The sequence below is a fragment of the Geotrypetes seraphini genome, chromosome 17, assembly GCF_902459505.1.
Source record: "Geotrypetes seraphini chromosome 17, aGeoSer1.1, whole genome shotgun sequence".
NCBI classification, from domain to species: Eukaryota; Metazoa; Chordata; class Amphibia; order Gymnophiona; family Dermophiidae; genus Geotrypetes; species Geotrypetes seraphini.
The window spans coordinates 2,059,319-2,081,667 of NC_047100.1; the positions used below are offsets into that span (position 1 = coordinate 2,059,319).

The 22,349-nt window shown below is 42.0% G+C and overlaps 1 protein-coding gene across 2 annotated transcripts in view; it reads right to left on the bottom strand.

The window, feature by feature from the left end:
- Positions 1 to 22,349, bottom strand: part of SRGAP3 (SLIT-ROBO Rho GTPase activating protein 3) — a 102,660-nt gene that overhangs the window by 26,292 nt on the left and 54,019 nt on the right. For both annotated transcript variants that reach the window (XM_033926590.1, XM_033926591.1), the window contains 5 exons: positions 15,361 to 15,556; positions 4,097 to 4,259; positions 2,201 to 2,263; positions 911 to 1,096; positions 303 to 431 (listed from right to left, as the gene is read on the bottom strand). In XM_033926590.1, the coding sequence (XP_033782481.1) occupies positions 303 to 431; positions 911 to 1,096; positions 2,201 to 2,263; positions 4,097 to 4,259; positions 15,361 to 15,556 (737 nt within the window). The remainder of the gene's footprint in view (positions 1 to 302; positions 432 to 910; positions 1,097 to 2,200; positions 2,264 to 4,096; positions 4,260 to 15,360; positions 15,557 to 22,349) is intronic.

The window sequence follows — 22,349 nt, forward strand, 5'->3', positions numbered from 1 at the left end:
GATGACAGGAGTGCAATGACAGTGAATTCATATCTGCAGTGAACATATTAAGACGCTCTTACTCATCCCTGTTTCAGATCACTGACAGTGCCACTATATCCACCTGGACTCCAAATGGCACCTTTGGGTGAGGAGGGGAATGAACGTAGAAGCAGATGCAAGAATTATACAGCATTGGACGGCGCACTAATCTTTCACATCAATTTCAGGCACCGATTCAGGAGTCAGATAGGTGGATGGGAGACTATGACAAAAAACAAGACCTTTGCTGTTCTGGAAGCAGTTCAAACCTGGCTACTTACATCGATAAGGTCCGAGACGTCATGGATATAGTACTTGCTCACAGCCGCATTGGTCGCAGAAAGGTTCAGTAAATAATCATTTCTGGCTTTAGTGCACTTCAGCTTATTTTCCGAATATTTGGCTTGTCTCTGAAAAGGAAGACAGAGAGCCCCTCGATTAACCCCAGTCCTCATTATGATTTAATATTAAGACACTGCCCTGAGATCCACCTCCAGCTCTGAGCTACAGGAAGCAAAAGTACCTCCAGGAATGCAGTGGTTCCTTGGTACTTCCTGGCAATACCAGAATAGGCTCAAATCAGGTCATTTAAAACATCTCCAAAATAAGCCCAGAATTAGGTGTTCTCCCCACATTCATCCATCTGATATACATAAGTTTTTCAGTGAGGTAATACCAAAGCTGAACCACTGGTACCAGTGAATGTTGTCACCAGTCAGCACATCCTCACATCAGTGCTGTCACACTTTCTCTTCACGGATACCGATTCACATCTTTTGAGCCCAAACCCAGAAATGATCCTGGTATCCATGAGTCCTAAGCCCCGCCCTAGAATACATGTGTGCCCCAAGTGCCCTTGAACCCATGGCATAGGGAAATGAGACCAGACCTTTTCCTTCATCTTCTCAATCTTTCTGACAGAGCTGCGTCTCTGGGGCCGGTCTTCAAGGCGCAGTAGATTAACTGGCACATCTGCAGACTTGCTTATCTGCTTCTCCTCTTGCTTCTCTGCCTCCTTCAGTTTGCCTTCTGCACTGATGCTCTCCGCGTGATACATGTGATATGTTTTCATCACCTACAGGGATGGAGGAACAGCCTCAAAGAAGTGTATCTGCCAAAATGATCCTTCTAGTGGGTGGCAGGTCTGTGTGCAGAGAGGACAGAATGTGCAGCTCTGTGTATGTGACCTATACGTGGCCCTAGCACTCTATCTCAGCCGCTTTACCCGTAACACCACACCAACACCAACGCCTTCACTGGCAACAAAGCAATGCATGCATTGACACAACCTGAAATACCACACTGCAGTGTGCCAACAAGAGAGCTTTATCAGAGGACACACCTCAGAATACCAGCCATCTTTCTCTTCCCAAACAAGCTGTCTCATCCCATTACACTCCCTCAGAAAGGCTGCTGTTAACATCTGTTCCAGGGGTTCTACTGGCTGCCCTGTGGGCCCAGGTCATTGAAGCTGTTGCGGGTTGATGGGCAGTGATGACCGCATGAGCTGGCATTTGTGGCCTTACCATGGTCACGCGCTCCGTTTTGCATTTGAACCAGAGGCTGAACTCAGTTTCTGCCAGCCAAATATTCCATCCGGAAAGACTTTTAAAAAAAAAAATAAATAAAGGCACGTGTATTCAGTCCTACTTTCAGCACACTCGATGCACTAAATATACACAGAGTCCACTCACCATCAGCGGCTAATAAACATGTCATAGCTTAGTGGTTTAAATTTAGGATAGCCTTTTTTCTGACCTAAATTAAACCGCTTAACTGTAGGGATATCAGCTAAATATTGCTAACTTTTAGTTGGCATTCTCTGCATACTTTCTACATGTACATACAGCGCATATTTTTTTAAATGCCACAACTGTCCTTTAAAAAAACCCAAAAAAAACACAACACTGGCTGCCCAGAATGAATATTGGGCCACAGAGTCTATGAGTTCAGCTTCTGGATTTAGATGCCAAACTCAGCACAAAGCCATGGTATGGCTGAAAATGCCAGCTCACGTGGTTCACCTACTGTACGTCCACCAGCTCTATCCGCATAGGTAAAGAGCTTTTCAGCAGTGCTATATATCTAGTGAAACAGAATCAACAACTATGGGGCTGATATGTTTACTGCACCCTGACATGTGTAAGTACCTGTGTAGATTATGCTGTGGACTACGTACCGTGTACAGTTCGTTGGTGACCTTCAGCAGTTCTTCGTGCATCTGAAGGCTTATTTCTTTGCTCTGAAAGGAAAGAAAGTCAGCATAAAATTATATTCCAAATTCTTTCACCACACTTTCCTTACCAAAATCTGTACAGTCTGTTGCATGACTACAACCCTTCCCTTGGCATGCTATAAATGTAATAGTTAATGAAATGAGCATCATTCTCTGCCAGCTGCCAAACATTGGACTCCCTCCTTCCAATGAGTCTCATAGCCGAATCAAACTGCACTACAGATGACAACTGTTTCTGCTTTCCTTTCTAATTCAATGCAGAAATCGCCCTCCAAAACGATTTGAGGCTTTGAAGATGCTCAGAGTTCAGGCACTAACTCTTCTGGCCTATCTAGAGACACAGAAAAACAAGAAGACCCAAATTTCCACAGGAAAAGAAGAGCAGCTCCAGATAAACTAGACTGTGGAAAGTCAGTGTCCTCGTTCTTCTAGTTATAATTGATAAGAACAATAAAACCACAATATAAGCATTATCCACATTTATCATGAATAGACCCAACACGAGCCGTGTTTCAGCTGAACACGCCTTCCTCAGGGATTCAAGATGTTATGAGCCAGTCTTTAATAAATGTGGAAAAGGATTGAAAAACCAATTACTGAAATTCTTGTGCTGAGCGCAAAATTGCAGTTTTTAAATCCTTTTCCATATTTATTAAAGACTGGCTCATAACATCTTGGATCCCTGAGGAAGGCGTGTTCAGCCGAAACACGGCTCGTGTTGGGTCCATTCATGATAAATGTGGATAATGTATCTTACTCCTCATGCTCGAAATCGACTTCTGAATCTGTGATGTTGTACTCCTTTTGGGTTGCTTGATCTGGATTTGATGTTTAACCTAAAAAAAAAAAGTGGATAATGTTTATATTGTGGTTTTATTGTTCTTATCAATTATAATTTGAATAAACTGCAACTAGAAGAACGAGGACACTGACTTTCCACAGTCTAGTTTATCTGGAGCTGCTCTTCTTTTTGCTGTGTCTCTAGATAGTGCCCACATAGAGAATTGTATTTTCTTCCTGTGTCTGCAGTTAGATTACATAGCAGTCTTGGACTATGCCAGACATGGGCAAACTACGGCCCGCAGGCCATATCCAGCCCAAATAGTTTTTTAATCCAGTCCACCGACCATCTGAACCCCGCCGACCACAAGCCCTACATTCCTCCCTCCAGAGCAGCGTCAGGCCAGCAGCATTCTAAACAGGCTGCTTTGCAGCCTTCTCTCGCCAGGGAATTCCCTCTGCTGCATCACTGATGATGTCATCAGTAATGCGACCCCCAACATACCGGTAATCCAGCGAAGCACCAGCGACTAGCACAACTAGGAAGTGTCGCAGGCCCAGGCATTAGCGTTCTTGTGCGCCGCAGGCCCCGACATCAGCAGACAGCCGTCCACCGACCACCATAATTTGAAGGTACCGCCGGGGGGCTGGGACAGAATTTAAAGGTGCAGGGGAGTATGTAAAAGTGATGATTGATTAAGGGGGGGGGGGGCTGGGACAGCATTTAAAGGTGCCAGGTATATATTAGTATACAATTTGGTTCAGAGTGCATTTTTTTTCTTGTTTTCCTCCTCTAAATCGGGGGTGCGTCTTACGGTGAGGTGCGTCTTATGGAACAAAAATACGGTAAATACAATGAATGAGGTAAAGTTAAAATCAGCAAATTGAAACTTAATAGGACTACCATGAAACAGTTTCAAAATATGCTTACAACAGCACTGAATTTATTAATTCACGAGGGGTCCTCTGGTCAGTACAGAAAGTGCAAATAAAGTATATAACAATGATATACAGTATAAAAGAAATTCTTATAGATAATAAAGAACTTGGCACACTGACCTTCTTAAAGAGCCGGATGACATCCTCGCTGATCTGGGAGAGACGGACAATGACATTGTTCATGAAGATATCATTCAGCGTTGCATGGTCTTTGCTTTCCCGTCGGGTCTGGGTCAGCACCAGGTACCAGCAGTTCACAGGAGAAAGGAGATGCTGATCTTTCCTGCGCAAAGGTTGACAAAAGCAAGGAGCATGATGGACTGCACTGCAGGAGGACAGCGCAAGGACTTGAATCTCTCTGACAGCCAGGGCCTCGGGACCCCAAGCATCAGAGTAATTTAATGCCACTGCACTAAAGAGCATGTTTTGGAGTCATCGTGTGGTCAGTAAACAAGTGCAATGATTTACTGAGCCTCCCTGGTTTTGTTCTGATTTATGTTATTCCAGAATTCAAACTTTTGTAAAGTCCCTCTTGTCAGCTGATTCCACCATTAGAATCCAGTCACCTGCAAAGCCTCAAGCAAGCTTCACTCTGGTATGTAGAAAGCGTAAGTATTGCACAGAAGAATGAAGAATAGATCCTCATCAGCTCCCCATCAGGTGTTGCATGGATGCATACAAGTATGAATACATCACGGATAGCTGCTCATCAAAGCTCCATGTAAAGCATGAACACAGTACAGAGAGCTGAAGAGTGGATCTTCATCAGCATCTTATGAAGGCATTATACAAATACACTAAGTACAGACACCTTGAATACAGCACAAACAGTTGGTGTGAACTGTAGGAAGAAAACATGTCTTAAAACAGGGGGAATACTCATAATTAAAGTGTCTGCCTTTTATAGAAAGGAAAAATGAAGTAATTAGGCATTTTCATGCAAGTAAATCTTACAAGTACCAGACGTCCTTCCTCTGTATTTGGTCTCCTCCACAGTTCTTTTTCTACTCATTTTTTAATACATTGGGGGCTGGAAAAAAAAACCCCTCCCAACACAGAGTTCATACTGAATATTGCACATGGAGATTTGATTACACAATGTTATGTGTTAATTTGCCTCCCCTCGACCCAGCGCTGCCTCTTTTTCTCTACGGGTGACAGTATGTGCATGTGAACATGCCCTGTACAGACCATGATTGGATTATTTTACAGTGGAAACACTGACTCTTCTCCAATTCAGGGGCAAAACCATCTCTGACCAGGTGCAACAGGACTCAAACTCCTCTCCTGTTAGCATTTTCCCTCTAAATTACAAAAAAAACTGGACAAATATGGGTCAGAATGAGAACTGGAAGCCTCGTTAAAGCTATACGATACCAGAAAGCTTGTTTCGGTTGCATCTCACATTTCGATGCGCTTTTCTTAAAGCGAGAGAACAGGCGCAGCTCTCCCAGTTTCATGTCACTGTTTCGCTGTCAAAATCCAAAATTGTTGCCAGAAAGTAAATTCCTACAAACCAGTGGTGTAGTAAGGGGAGGGAGACCGCCCCAGGCACTTTTATGGTGGGGGTGCCAGCACCCCTCCTCTCTGCCCAATGCCTCTTCCCACTCCTTCCCCCACCACACGCGTGCCCCTCCTCCCCTTCCCCCATAACTCTAGTTGTTCACCGCCATGAGTAACAACTTCAACATGTTCCTCGCAACCGCGTCAGCTCCCACTGATGTCACTTACGGGTGCCACGCATAGGAAGTGATGTCAGAGGGAGAGGACGTGGTCGTGAGGAGGAGGTTGAAGCTGTTGGTCATAGCGGTGAACAACTAGAGGTATGGAGAAAAGGAAGAGGGGCGGGGGAAGGAGTGGGGGGCAGAGATGAGGGTGGGGAGGGCTCTACTGCTACAAACTGCTCTCTGTTCCTTGCTTCAACATATCGGTGTGGAGATTTCTGTGGACCTGTTGCTTGTGAAGCTGCTCCCTCTTATCAGATAAATCAACTCTACGGGGTTCGTTCCCTTCACTCAACCTCCACAGAGGCAACAGGACGTAATGAAGTTGTTCCAGAGGAAAAGGCTTCTCACACCTTGCAATAACAGACATAAATCTACTAAACCACCACTTCTGATACTCCTTAGCCATTTCTTCAGTTTCCAAGGAAACTGTCACACTTGATTGCAATATCAGTTCAGTCGAAAGTGGAAGGTTTCCTTGGCTCTGATTGCAGCTCAGGACCTGGTCCTTGCCCGAGATTGTCCGGAGAATCCTATAAACACCGTCTGCAGACAAAACATAGCAGGAATGCACAGTGAATCACAACGTTGTGTCTTGCCTGCCACAGAGTTCTCCCTTTGCTCTCCTAAGAAGGATTTTAATCTCTTTCCCCCAAAGAATTAAGAAAAATTACAAATGAGCCATGACCTTGGGCCAGGGCTCAACAAATCCCAGGCATCAGGTTGCCATAGCGACTAGAAATTTCTATCTAGTGCCTGGGATTTTCATGCCCTGATTTGTGGCTGCCACCAGAGCAGAAACATTTCCCCTTGCATGAGTCTGGGCCATGTAGAGCATGAACTCTTTTGCTGGTCCTGTGAGATTTCGGAACCGAAGGCCAATGTGAAAATCCCTGCAGCAAGGGGACAGAGAGTGCGTGAAGAGTAACATCCCAGGGCACAGAGGAGACATTCTTGCTCCAGCAGCAGTCACAGCTGGGGGAGATGGGTGAACATAAGAACATAAGAAGTTGCCTCCACTGGGTCAGACCGAGGTCCATCTCGCCCAGCGGTCCGCTCCCGCGGCGGCCCATCAGGTGAAGCTGGATGGCTGGCTTACTGGGATGGGGATAAGGGAATGATGAGTAGCTGACCGGTTGGCTTACTGGTAAGTGACTGACTGACTAGCTGGGGTGGGCTTTAGGAGCTAGGAGGTGGGTAATTTTAAGGGAAGAGGGAGATGGTGGGAACAGGAGAGACCAGTAATGAGGAATGGGCTGAAAGAGAAACTGAGTGATGAAAGTTAGGGGAAGAAAAAGAGTAACACTGAGTGGTGATGGGGTGGAAGACAGAGCGTGGCTGGATGATGACAGGGCGGGTGGGGCAGGATAGAGAAGTGGGCTGTTGGCTTTGTATTTCTGCAAGTGGCCTGAAGGGACCAGATAAGGGCCTAATTTACAAAACTTTCTTTTCCCTTGGAGTTGAAATGGGAAAGCAAGAATCAGGCTGTAAAGGTGTTGTGATAGACCTCAGAAGAGATTCCATTTCAGTGGAGACCACACAATGCTGGAGGCTTTATTAGGGAACATCTCAGCTGCTAGCTGCTAAGTTTTTGGCCTGGATCCTTAATGTAAATGTTGCTACTCTTTGGGTTTTGGCCAGATACTAGTGACCTGGATTGGCCACCATGAGGATGGGCTATTGGGCTTGATGGACCAGTTAGAGACTTGATTGACCAGTTAGAGGCTGCAAAATGAAAAAACACCACGAACACCTTCTCTCTCACCAAGCAGTCCTATGGGGCAAAGACCTAGACCAACTGCTTTCGCCCACTACATACAGGGAATTCAGGAAACGCCTAAACAATACCTAAACAATTGACCCGCTCTCCCTCTCCCTCCCCCCTCCCTATTCCACCTGAACTTACAGCACTGTTATAAATATAATCTGTTATCTTCATCTTATCGTAACTTTACGTTGCTATTTATCCCCAACATGTCCTGTCGGACATTACCTACTAAAATGTACATATTACATTTTCGCTCAGCAAATTGTATTTCTATACTATTGCCTCCTGAGGTCTCTGATCTCTGTATTTCCTCTGAATATCTACTTATTGTATTTCGCTGAATGTCCAGCACTCTTGATTGTAAACCGCCTAGAAGTCGCAAGATTGTGGCGGTATAGAAGAATAAAGTGATTATTATTATTGATCTGACCCAGTAAAGCTATTCTTATGTTCTTATATTTATCAAAGTCTGCTTTGCAGTATAAGGGAGTGCTGAAAAGTTCTCAGCCCAACCAAGAAGGGAATGACACGAAGCCATGAAACTTACACGTTATTCCACATATTCACCCCAAAGTTCAACACATTTGGCACATCATGTCTGAAGTTTCTGTAACCCCTTCCAAAAAATACTCTGATGTCTGATCACCGAAATACTGTTCACTGCTGCAATCACCTCTGAATCAATTAAAAATTGTTGCCCTTTCAAATTCTTTTTAAGGGTTTGGAAACAGAAAACTGTCAGATGAAGCAAGATCTGGTGAGTAGGGTGGATGGTCTATGCACTGGAACTACAACTGCATCAAAACAACCATTGTTTTGCCAGCATTGTGAACATGTGCATTACCTTGCAAAAAGAGAACTCCTTTCCACAGCTTCCCTCTCCTCTTTTCTTTCAATGCCTCCTATAATCAGCACAGCAAGTTATAGTAGTATTCTGCATTAACTGTTTGGCCCATTGGAAGACGGTCCATCACTGGCCAAGATCTTTCCTGCTGACTTTCCTTGGCCTTGGAGAACCTGAGGGCCGCCATTGCATGGACTGTTTTGTCTCAGGATCATAGTGGTGTAATCTGTTTCATCAACAATAACTAGTTGTTCCCAAAAGTTGGCACCAGCTTGCTGAAAATGCTGCAAGATCAACTTGTTAGTGTCCATTCGACGTCGTTTCTCAAACGCATTCAAATATTTGGGCACCCACTTGGCTCACAGCTTCTGCATACCCACCTAACATGATCCCTAGATATCTGTGGTGGCTCAGCAATTGTTTAGCCGATATTTACTGATGGTCAACAATTTCAGGAGCTGATACTGTTTAAGGCCTCCCAGACCCTGCTGCATCTTTGGTCTCGAAATCTCCATGCTGAAAGTTTGCACACCACTTCTTCATTGTGGAGTATGATGTGCATTTGTCACTCAATGTTTGCATCATATATTCACAGATTTCCTTTGGAGTTTTCTTCTGCAGGAACTTCATGGTTGCTCAGAGTTCCACACTTTTTTTTTTTTTTTACATGGTTCAATCAATGATCTGAAACAATATCAAAACATAGCATTACAATTCTGCAAATTGGCACTTTGCAAACTAAAATAACACTCTTTTCAGCTCCCGTGGCAAAAGAATGCTCAGAATTTAGGACGCTGGTTGGGCCGAGAACTTTTCAGCTAGCAAAAGGTCTTCCAGAGGAGTTCAGCAGACAAAGTGGAGCAAATGCAATGCAGTTCCTGAGCCCAGAATATTTTTAAATCTTTCCTTGCAAACAGCAACCAAGGGGATGGAAAGACTCTTCCGCTGAGGGGAGTAGAACGGGGACAAATGGATCGATGTTTCACTCTGGGGACACGCGATGAAGTTACAGGGAAATACTCTTAAAACCAATAGGAGGAAATAGTTTTCACTCAGCGAATAGTTAAGCTAAACTAAACCTTGGGTTGATATACCGCCCCATCTCCACGGATGCAGAGCTCGGCACGGTTTACAGGAAGTAGGATGAGAGAGGAACTACAGTGGAGGCTCTGGAACGCATTGCCAGAGGTCGTGGTAAGAGCGGATAGAGTAGCTGCTTTTAAAATTCCTGGAGGAAAAGCCCTGGATCAGTAGCATGGGATGTTGTTACTCTTTGGGTTTTGGCCACCGTGAGAACGGGCTACTGGGCTTGATGGACCATTGGTCTGACCCATTAAGGCTATTCTTATGTTCTTAACAATGTATTTTATTTATTTATTTAAAAATTTATACCCCGACTAAAACTTGAAGTGGTTTCCAAATAACATACAGTCATCTTAGTATTTTTTTAGACATGTATGTATAATATTTATCTATTACCTGCCTTGTTACTTAGCATCTCTCTCTCTGCACTTACAAACAACTGTCTTTAATAGTTTTTAAAAACTGGAATGCTTTGCCAGGGCAAATACATTTAATTGGAGGAAGAGCAAAGTTTCATCCAGGCTGTCGAAAACATTGAATCATTAGATAGATTGTGAGCCCACCGGGACAGAGAGGGAAAATGCTTGAGTACCTGATTGTAAAAACCGCTTAGATAACTTTGATAGGCGGTATATAAAATCCTAATAAAACTTAAAACTTGAATCACTTATCTTTACATGAATTAGCTTTGCTATTTTGTCTTCTAAGAATCTCATTCTATCTTCAGATCTTAGTGCCCTCCTTGGCTGATATACCTTTAACAAATCATGAAAACAAACTGGAGCTACATGGATTATTGACAGTACTTTGTGTTGTACCCTCTGTTGATCGGCAGCCAATGTAGTTGTCTCAAAAGAGGCCTCACATGGGCTGTCCATGATGCTCCAGTCAATAATCTCACCGCTGAGTTCATCAAAAGTTGTAAAGCTTTAAATTTTGCATTTGTGACCCCTAAATGTATCACATTACAGTAATCCAGTCTTCCCAGCTTGTACCACAGTTCGAAGATCATAGGGCACTAACATTGGCTTCAATCTATACAACATATATCCACATTGTACTCAGCTCTATGTAACAAAATTCTTAATTATATCCCACCTCAAACTCACCTGGTGAGGATTTGGTGGAATATAAGAAAACATACACTATAACACAAAGGTGAGGAGTTTCCTAATGTGATACAGCCGGGGGCATCTGCCGGAACATGGAAATGGAGGCAGAAACACGTGGAACGAAGGGGAAATCATACCGGCTGTCTTTTTTGTGTTTTCACGTAGAGCTGGTTAGGACTATCCTGTCATTGAATCTGAGCAGAGATGTTGATTTTTCAAAATGAGTGGGAACATAACAGAAATCACCCCTCTATGAATGGTGAAGGAGTTGAAGCAACAACTGCGCCTGCAGGGAGGGTCCTGTGAATCCGAGAACTGATGCTCAGAGAGCGCAAGAGGAAGAGGTGGTGAAATTAGATGTGTGTGTCTGAATAAGACATTAATCATTTCAGTTATTAGCAGCATTTCCATCAGCTCAGTGCAGGACACTGAAGAGGGTGGGAGGGAGGGGGGAGAAACACCCCTCACTTACTCAAGTAAATCTTGTTCTCTTGGATTTACCAGGAACCTTGTTGAGTGCATTACAGGTTGCTCAGAATTCAGTGGTTAGAACCCTCTTCCATTTGGAAAGGACTGAGCATGTCACTGAATACTATGTGAAGCTATACTGGCTGAAATTAGAAGATCGTATACATTTCAGGTTGCTTGTGTTTGAATGGTTGGGCTCCTATTCATATTCAAAATTGCGTTTGGTCCATCATAGCGATTTGGCTGTACCATCTGTAAGGGGCCTGAGATTAAACTCCTCACTTGTGTGTAGGGCACCCCAGGAATGGAATCTCCTAGCTTTGTACATCAGAAAGCAATGTAATCTCATTGGGTTTAAGAAGTTATTGAAGAGACACTTATTTTGCAATATGAAATATGGGCATTAAGGCAGCTGTTTAGGTGTAAGTGCTGGTCGCTTATTTGTGTGACTGTTTTTATATGTATTTTATGTACTTTTTATTATGTATGTTTATATTTGTAAGCTGCTTTGGGAAAAGCAGGTTATAAATAAAACAAAACAAAAAGGTCCCTGCAGATCAAGCTAAATCAAAACTTTGAAGATTGCTCCATCCAATAGATCCCAATAATCAAAATGATACAACTAACATTAACCAGAAGTGAAACAAATAGGCAAATGGCTTCATGAAAATATGCTGGCCTTAAATATCACAAAATCATCAACAATGCTGTTCCCTTGTAAAGATGGAACAGTATTAAAGACTCCCATCTGTCTCAATTCCTCCCCATTTCAAATAGTTTCATCCGTGAAACTATTGGGAGTTATTCTCGATTCCAAATTAACTTATAGACAGCAAATAAGTGCGGTTGTTCAAGAGTTTCGATACATTATGTATGATTAGATCACTTATGAACCATCATCATTGAACATATTGGTCGACTCACTCGTTATTTCACGATTTGATTATTGTAATCTTTTATATAAAGTTTACCTCAAAAAGAGCGGAGACATCTTCAAATAATCCAAAACACCACCATAAAACTGATTTCTAATGCCCGGAAATATGATTGTTACGCCACTCTTGAAGCAGGCCTATTGGCTTCCGATCTCTCATCGAGTCACTTACAAGATTCTGTTATTAACCTTTAAAACTCTTACAACAGATCTTCCTGAATTTATTAACAGACTTTTTATTCCGTACGCCCATACTAGAACCCTTTGCTCTAAAATTATGTAAACCGTTAAGTTTTAAATGGTATAGAAATTTTTTTAAATAAATAATAATCAACATTTGTTATCCATTCCTTCATTGAGACAACTCAGTACGACACATTCAACCATCTTTTCGGTTAACAGTCCTATGCTCTGGAATGCTATGCCTATAGAACTGCATGAGGAAACCATACTAGAACGATTTAAATCGAATCTAAAAATATTTTTATTTAAAGATGCCTTTTTATAGTTTCCTTTCTAATTCTTAAATCAGATGGAACCCATCCCTAATGTTTTTACCCTTTTTCTGTCTTTCTTTCCTATCAACAATGTAATTCTGCTCTTCCACCGTCTTTTTCTGTACATCTGTGTCTGTTTTGTTTTTATGTTTCCCTAATTATTTTAACAATGTACGTCGCTTAGAAAAATGATAAACGGATTATCAAATTTTTAAATAAAACTTGGAAACTTCTCACAGAATCAGTCTCTACCTTACATGACTGACCCCACAGACCTAAGTTTGGTCGATGACTTTTGTTACTTGACTGAAATCTCCTCCTCAAATGCTGCAGGAAATCTTTCTGTCCACAGGAGGTAGTGCCAAACTCTCTGCGCACCCTGAAGCAGCTGCCAGCCTCTACGACATTCACACTGTGCTGCTGGCTCTCTCTAGTTTATCCACCAGATGTTCCAGTTCCTGCAGCCTGCAGGCAGAGCAAATAAACCTGGGGCAAGAGTCCAAGAAGCCAGACTCTATAAGAACAACAACACTGGAGAAATAGAAAGAGAAATGCATTTCTTCCTGTATGGGGCAATGAGATTAGAGATGATGCACAGTTTGTAAGCCGAAAGTGAAAAATCAAAGGCTCCCAAAAAGAAAGCATCAACAGGAATAACTCTGTATAACCCAAGGAGAAACAGCAGCTTCAATACAATACAATACAGAACTTATTAACCACTTAATCCCGAGAGGTCCAAGACAGTTTGCAATCAAAACTTAACCGATATAATCATTGGGAATTACAATTTTAAATTTAAAAAAAAACATACATTTTACTATCATTCTGAAAAAAAACAAGTTTGTCTTACTTTAATGGCCATATATACAATTGTTGGGGTTTTTTTTAAAGAATGTGTTAAAACAGGAGAATTATTAATTTCTCACAAAAGAATGGATAATTTCATTCTACTTTGATGACCATAGGAAAGCTATTCCAAAGAAACACCACTTAATATGAAAACAAAGAAATAAACAATTGCTTATCCCATACCTTCAATAATCTGAATTGATCCTACAGACAAGAATAACAGCTTTCCAACAAATTAATCACATGCTCTGATATTAAGTCCCTGAAGAATTTGAAAACACATCATACCTTACAAATTATCTGAACTCAGACCAGGGAGAATATAGCTTAATGTGGTCAAAGTAGCATTAATAATATCAAATAACTTAGCTTGAGAATTTTGATTCCAACAGGGCCCTTTCATCCAGTGCTTCATCAGGGAAAATCAGTACAAACCCAAAAAGATAGTCTCCCCATGTAACGCCAACCAAACACTTGTGCTTTGGCAGTATATCAACTTTAAACCTAAATACTCGCCAGCATAATTGGCTCCTGTCAGGCAAACACACCATTACCAATGGGGCCCATTAGAATCAGAATTCTCCAACCTCAAAAGTTAAGTTATTTGACATTATTAATGCTACTTTGACCACATTAAGCTATATATAAATGTATAAGAGGGTTTTTAATGACCTGTGATTACAGTGATGTCTTGTTCCAGTGTCCAGCTTCAGCTGCTTTGAAATTACACAATAGTTATCCAAGGTCTTTTGCCCTCTTTTTTGAAAGATTTGCAGTTAAGTTTGACCTGATCCCACGTGGGAATAGTCTTTTTCAAGCTCTACTTTGTGTGTGCATCTTTGCATAGTAGTAGAGCCAACCCTGATCTTAGGTGCTCTGCAATGGATTAAGAGTGAGGTGAACTTTGCTTCCTGGGGAAAAATGCAAACATTCCTTGGATGAACTGGAGAAAAATACATTTCACTTTAATATTCAAAGTAATCATATGAAACTAAGCCCAGCACTTCTGCTATTCATATATGGAAGAAACAAAGAGTTATAGTTTGCACATGTCTTTGCGTAAAAGGTGCCTCCAAACACAGAGCTGCTCAGGGAAGATCGTTGAACCACTGCTGATAAGGCAATCGGCTCTCTAGTACGCCTGCAGTTTCCTGTTCCAGATTAAAAACATGAAGGCAGATAAAGGCCAAATGGCCCATCCAGTCTGCCCATCCACAGTAGCCATTATCTCTTTCTCTCTCTCTAAGAGAGAATTCAGACACAGTCTCTGTCTCCACCACCTCCACTGGGAGACTGTTCCATGCATCTACCACCCTTTCTGTAAAATAGTATTTCCTTAGATTACTCCTGAGCCTATCACCTCATAACTCTAGGCCTTGAGAGCATACCAGCCCTCCAACCTATCTCCAACTGTAGCAGCTGGGTGTTAGTCCACACTGAATCCCTGGTGCCCATGCTCAGCAGGCAGATCACTGGCACCAGACCTTGCTACAGACAGATGTTCTCTCATCTTTGGGAGTCTTTGCTCAGTGCACATGGGCAGAGATCCGATTCTTATTTACAACATTTACAAGTCAGAAATGATGTCTACATAGATCCAATCACCACACACAGAAGTCTTAATTCTGAAGTCATGCGTCAGACAACATTACTGGGTACTACCAAGCAAGCAGCTTTATAAGGTTCCTGCATCTTAAACCCCCCCATCACAGATCACCTTGGTGACATACCTTACAGTAGAGATGCCTGAGTCATGGTATGAACCAAGGAGCACCCACCAGGATAAGAAGACAGATACAACTCACAAGAGCGCCTAACAGTGTGTACATTCACAGAGCTGCAGCAAGAAGGGGAGATGAAAGAATCTGGGGTGCTGGTTTTATGTCCTCACTAATCTAAATTCACAGTGAGACACTGAATAATGAAAAGAGAATAGTCTCTAAAGAGGGTAATGCATAATAATTCCTGCTGTGGATACCAGCCCAGTCTTGGATTATTGCGATTCTCTCTCGACACTCCTAAACATTCAGCCTCTTGCCATCTCTGCCCCAGCCCTGCTCCAGCACACCTGAGAAATCTTTGGTTGTTGAAAGAAATGGACTTACTTGAATTGATGATGTTCACGGGAGCTGCGGATTTTGGAAGAAAAGCGCTCTGCCAGTTTCTCCAGACTCCTGGAATACTCCAGTTCAATTTCAGCTTTCCTGCGGAAGAACTCCTGGAGGTCCTGCAGCAGCTGGAGCCGGGACTCCGACTGCTGTTCCAAGCATTTGAATTGCTCCACCAACTGAGCACGGATCTCTGCAGGGAAAGAGAGAGAAAAGGAAGAAAGATGGATCGTCCTGGGCACAGCAAAGTCCAAGCCATGAAATATCAAGCACGACAGAATGGGTGAAATCTAAACAAATGTGGAAGGCCGCTCAGAGTCAGCGGGGGCCTAGTTATAGTTCGAGTACTGCATGAATGATGCTATGATTATCAGTCCAGAATATTCTACTCCTTTCACTACCAAAGGGACAATTCTAACGCATTCCACCTCAGAACCTGCAGCGACTCTGAACTATAACTCCCAATGCAGATACACTGCACCAACACAGATGCAGCAAATATGGCACATTACCATAGCTCACATCCAGACACTTTTGCTCCAGGCAGAAAAAAAATCCACACAATAAACACAACTGTACCCAACAATGCCGAGGAAATATAAGAGACCAAAAGAATGTTTTAAAATAGGACTGGAAAGCCATGTTAAGTCCAATTTTAGAGGTAATAAAGAGAAATAAAACAAATCAGATGATGCCTTATCTATTGGACTAACAAGACATGTTTTGACCAGCTTTCAAAGGCTCTCTATAGATCAGAAATGAGCAAAGATTGAACAAATATCACAATATAATAAGTAAAACATAAAATCAGTCTCAGAGAAAGGTAGGAATGGGTTGGGGGAGAGACACCGGGAGAGATGGATGGGTGATTAGAGGTGAGAAAGCAGTAGAATTATCCAGCTTATAAAGTGAAAGGAAACCCAGATCTTTGTTACGTCCCGTCTGGTGGGTGTCAAAATATCTCATCATTTTTAATAATAATAATAATAATAACAGCTTATATACCGCAATACCGTGAAGTTCTATGCGGTTTACAAAGATTAAGCAAAGGTACAAATTGATTGACTTAAGAGGGGAGGAAGAAAGAGGGTTAATAGGACAGGAAATCCATTTTTGAGGAGAGAGTGATCAATAGAACAAGTTAATCGCTATAGAGGGGAGAGAGAAGAGAGGATCAGTTGGATTGTTTAAAAATCTCCTTTTAGTATTAATCCAATAAAAGGTACCATCTCCTTTTCATTTTTTATAATCTGTTTATCACCTTTAAAATATAGCATCTATTTCATTCATTCATTTGATATTGGATTGCATTTATTACATTTGATATGCCTCTAGTAGGCGAGTGTTAAGCGGTTTACAATACCGCTGCCATTTCTTGAATATGGGCCTAGTCCTTTCTACAATTATCTCCTACATGCATGCCTTTCAGCGCTATATAAGTGACAACTAGTGGTAGCAGAGTAGAGGAGTAACCTAGTGGTTAATTCACTACCCTGAGAAACTGCAGCTCCTTGTGACCCTGGAGAAGTCACTTAACCCTCCACTGTCCCAGGTACAAAATAAGGACCTGGACAGAATGTGTAAAACCGCTTTCCTATCCTCCTTAAGATAAAACAAAGCAAATTACTAATTTCATAATTAATATATATAAAACATTAAAAGAACTTTACAAAACACAATAAAATATTACAGAAGAGAAAAAACTAGCATGCCAGTTTTGTGGCTGTGTTACTGCAATCGAATGCGCAGAAACACAGGTCACTACGTAAAATAAAACAATAAGGTAATGCCTTATTGGACTAACAAGACATTTTTAGTTTTTTTTTTAATTAACTAAAGCCCTCAGGTGACAGGGTTACGTACAGTTCGGTGGGAGATGAGAAAAGGGTACTGGTAAATGGAATTCATTCCGAGGAAAAGGCTATTAATTGGCCACAAATTTTCCCTATCTTCATAAACAATATTAAGAAAATAAGAATTGCCATACTGGGACAGACCAGTATCCTGTTTCCAACAGTGGCCAATCCGGCAGAAACCCACATAATAGTAACATTCCAGAGCTGAGATTGTGATGTCATAATGCCTCAATCCACCAATGCCTAAGAGCCAACCTCATCAGTGATGTCACAATGGCTTTGATTGTCCTAGACTTGGCTCAAATAAGAACATAAGAATTGCCGTACAGAATGACTTGTCCCCCCATGTCATTCTTTAAGGAGAGAAGGAAGAATCAGAGTATGAATGAGCACAGCCACTGACCCTGAAGTCTTCCACTGAAGAATGCTGGTATAGAAGGACTGAGGTTGAGATAGACACTAAAGAATGACAATCTCTGGTATCCTGAGCAGATATTGTGATGTCATAATGCCTCATTCCACCAGTGCCTAATGCCTAAGAGCCAAACTTATCAGTGATGTCACAATGGCTTGATTGTCATAGACTTGGCTCACATAAGAATAGCCATAATGAGACAGATCAAAGGTCCATCCATGTTTCCAGTAATGGCTAACCCAGATCCAAAGTACCTTGCAAAATCCCAACTAGTAAAACTGATTTTATGTTGCTTATCCTAGGAATAAGCAGTGGATTTCCCCAAGCCATCTCAATAATGGCCTATGGATTTCTCTTTTAGGAAATTATCCAAACTTTTTTAAACCCTGCTAAGATAACTGATTTTACCACATTCTCTGGTAACAAATTCCATTGTTTAATTACCCACTGAGTGAAGAAATATTATCTCTGTTTTAAATCTACTTCTTAGTAGCTTCATTGCATGCCCCCTAGTCCTAGTATTTTTGGAAAGAATAAACAAGTGATTCACATCTACCTTTTCCACTCCACTCGGTATTTTATAGACCTCTATCATATCACCCCTGAGCCATCTCTTCTCTATGCTGAAGAGCCCTAGTCGCTTTAGCCTCTCCTCATAGGGATCGCCCTTCTCTGTACCTTTTTCTAATTCCACTATCTTTTTTTTTAGATACAATGACCAGAACTGCACACAATATTCAAGTTGTGGCCATACCATAGAGTGATACATGCCTGACATTCTATTTGTTTTCATAGTAGCCACCGCATATTGAGCAGAGGGTTTCAACATATCCTCAAAACCTAGATCCTTTTCCCGGGCAGTGACTCCTAACACAGAACCCAACATCACAAAGCTATAGTTCAGGTTCCTCTTTCCCATATGATCATTTTGCATTTGCTCAGATTAAACGCCATCTGCTATTTTGAGGCCCAGTCCCCCAATCTCACATGGTCCTCTTGCAATTTTTCACAATCTTGCGATTTAACAACTTTTGAACAGCTTTGTGTATTGCAGAAGGATTATTGAGAAATGTTTTTCTTTTTGCAGATAATTCTGCTATAATATGCAGGATCATGCATCTAGGCTACAAGACCCCAGGGGTAACAGTACAGGGGGTGAAGTACTCCTGTACATAGAACAAAAGCAGAATCTGGGAGTGATCACATCTAATAATCTTAAGGTGACAGCCAGAGCCAGAAGGATGTTTGGGTACACAGGAAAAGGACATGAAAGTGCCCCTGTATAAGCCTCTGGTGAAATATCAGAGTAGAGCATGACATAGGGACAAATTTGTCCCTGTCCCCTCAGAAACTCAATTTCCCCATTTGAGGACAGAGCTTGCAGGAATGGGGCAGGGACAGGAAAATGAGTTTCCGTGGAGACGGGAAAAAATTTGTCCCTGTGTTGTTCTCTAATTTAGAGTACACCTTTATAAAGCGGATGGAGTTGGTCCAGAGAATGACAGTGGTCTTTGTCATAAAGTGTACAGGGACAGACTTAAAGATCTCTCTACGTATACTCTGAAAGAAAGGCAGGAGAGGGGAGATATGACAGAAACTGAAAAGAACCGGTAACGTAAGGAAAGTTGGTGAATGCATGTAGCAACCTTCCAATGGCGATGGTGAAAACAAGGATAGTATCGGAGAGTATGGAACAAGCACAGAGGATCTCTAAGGGAGAAGAAGGGATTGTAGAGCTAAGCATTCAGTGTGGGACATTCTCTCTTTCTGTACAGATTAAGACAGCAACTTTGCGTCCGTCCCTCAGACATTACACATCTGACCTACAGAATCACTTCTTTTAGTTGTTTGTATCGAAGAGCTTCCTGCAAAGCACTTCCACATCCTTCATAAAATGTGCAGCAATATGCATGAATAAATGATGGCGTTGAAACCAACTTCTTCCCTCCACCCCCTGCCCTATATTCAGCATTATGGGAGGGAGCTGCTATTTAGTCCTTAAAGTTAGAGGTGAGCAAGGTGCAGAGTTTCATCTGAATTGTATGGGATTGTCTGTTTACACTTTCAAATAATCACAGGTGTAATTTTAGCCAGACCTGGAATTTAGCCAAGCTACAGACACTAGAGAATGACTAAGCCTCCCTCAGTTTGCAGTGCACGCCATGTGATTCTGGATGTGCCCCAGTGTTAAATACGATTCTATGTAGCACAGGCTAACAGCATCTGCAGCAAACTCCCAGAATGCACTCATGCTTGAACGCCTGGGGAATATTTTCCAGTCCAACACCACCTACTTGGAAAATGGGTGCTTATACTCTGCGCACCTTGCAGTTAATTCCCTCTGAAGATTATCTAGCATACAGTGTTGTCAGAGGCTGCTCCCTCTAGGCTATCTCTGATACAGAAGTGCAAAGTCTTCCTTTTTCCACAATGATATAGGACACTGATATACTATTTGCATGCTTTATGAACCAAGTAGATGAATGCTTCACAAGCTTTAATAAGTAACTATCACAGCTAATCCAAACTGCATTCCCCCTCATTCTGCCTAATCTTCCATAGCACAGAGTACAACCCATTCATTGACTATGGCTTTTGGCTAGCACAATTTTCGACAGATTGTGTGCAAGAAACTAATATTTGCATGCCCCCCAACCCCTATGATCTGGTATCTCCCCTGTTCTCTCGTCTGCTCCTCCATCTAAAGTCAAACTTATCTTTTCTCCAAAAGGTCCCTGGTAGCAGAACAGCAATACACAAACACTGCCTGCGTGCAGCCTCAAAGCCTTCCCTCCAATGTGGCAACCCTGTCAGAAACAGAAAATTATGGCAGGGGGAAGGCTCCAGGTCAGCCAGGGGCAGTATATGAATTGCTGCCACTGCCAGTGACCTCTAGAAGAAACACCTTTAGTGCCCAATACTGGCACAGTCTACAATGTAGCCAACCTGTGCATATAAGTAGGATAATGGATTATGGCATAACCATGCTAGTATTAATAACTCTGTAACACCACCACAGAGCTCTGTGTATTTCAGTATAGAGCCCATGTATTGTAACACCTTTACAGAAGCTCATGTATTGTACCACCTTTGCAGAGACTCATGTAGACCGCTCTGAATTGACTCCCCAGTCATTAGTTATAGTATAGAAGCTCTCAATCAATCAATCACTTCATAGTTTCATAGTTTATTTATAACGAATGCAAGGAAGTTCTTCTTCACTCAACAGGTGGTAGACACCTGGAACGCGCTTTCCGAAGAGGTGATAAGACAGAGTACAATTCTGGGGTTCAAAAAGGGACTGGATGACTTCCTGGAAGCGAAGGGGATAACAGGGAACAGATAGAGGTTTACCTTACAGGACATTAAGCGAACAGGGTATGGACATTTAGGTTAGGTAGGGAACATTTACAGACCATGGACCTGGGGGGGCCGCTGCGGGAGCGGATTGCCGGGCACGATGGACCCCTGGTCTGACCCGGCAGAGGCAATTCTTATGTTCTTATGCTCTGGCCACCCCACCTCTAAACTGATACAGAGAAAAGTGGTCAAAATGATAACAGGGATATGAAAAGAGGCTTAAGCAGCTTTATAACATTAAGAGTGGGGTGGAACAAGTTAATATAAATCATTTTCCTCTATCAAACAATTGTAGGACTAGAGGACATGCCACACAACTCGTAAAAAACTACAGATTTAAAGCACATTTTAAAAAAGTATTTCTTTCGGTCAGCAAATAGCTGGGCTGTGGAATCGGTGGCTTCAGAATATGGTCCGTATTTCAACGAACAAGGTCTGGACAAGATTCTGTATGATGGGTCCTTAAACAATTATTAGCCAAACAGATTTGCATTATCTCTATCTCAAGATTTCTGGGAATGAGCAACAGGAAACAGACTTTCTTATTAGGACTTGCTGGGTTCTTTCAAATGATCCAGATGGTCTGCTGTTGAAGCCAGGACCATTGATCTGTCTCTGCATGACTTCTGCTGGTCTTGAAGAACTTTCCTTCATGGTGCAGGGGAGAAGAATGCGAGAACCGTACTCGACAAACAAGTTATTGTATAACCATCCATGAAAAGCCCTATGGTCATTACCCACCATTAGAAATCCTACTTAGAGGAGCATTTAAACAGTTAGAATATAAGAACATAAGAATAGCCTTACTGGGTCACACCAATGGTCTATCAAGCCCAGTAGCCCATTCTCACGGTCACTAATACCTGTCCAAAACCCAAAGAGTAGTAATATTCCATGCTACCAATTCATGGCAAGCAGTGGTTTCCCCCATGTCTTTCTCAATAACAGACTACAGACTTTTCCTCCTGGAACATGTCCAAACCTTTCTTAAAACCAGCTACGCTATCCGCTCTTACCACAACCTCTGGCAACGCGTTCCAGAGCTTAACTATTCTCCGAGTTAATACAATATCCTGCAAAAGTAGAAAAATTAGAAACTAATGCAGGTATTGAAATATTAGGTTTGGAAATAAAATTAGAATATCATTAGCATATGCTAATATTTTGTAATGATTAATGCAGGACGATATGCCATGTATATTTGGTGAATTCCTAATGGCAATAAGAAGGGGTTCTAAAGCTATATTAAAAAGTAATGGGGAAAGAGGACAACCTTGTCTTGTTCTTCTATTTAGGTGATATTGCTGAAGTTCGCCTCTGTAGATGATATCTTAATGATGTAGATCAGTGTTTCC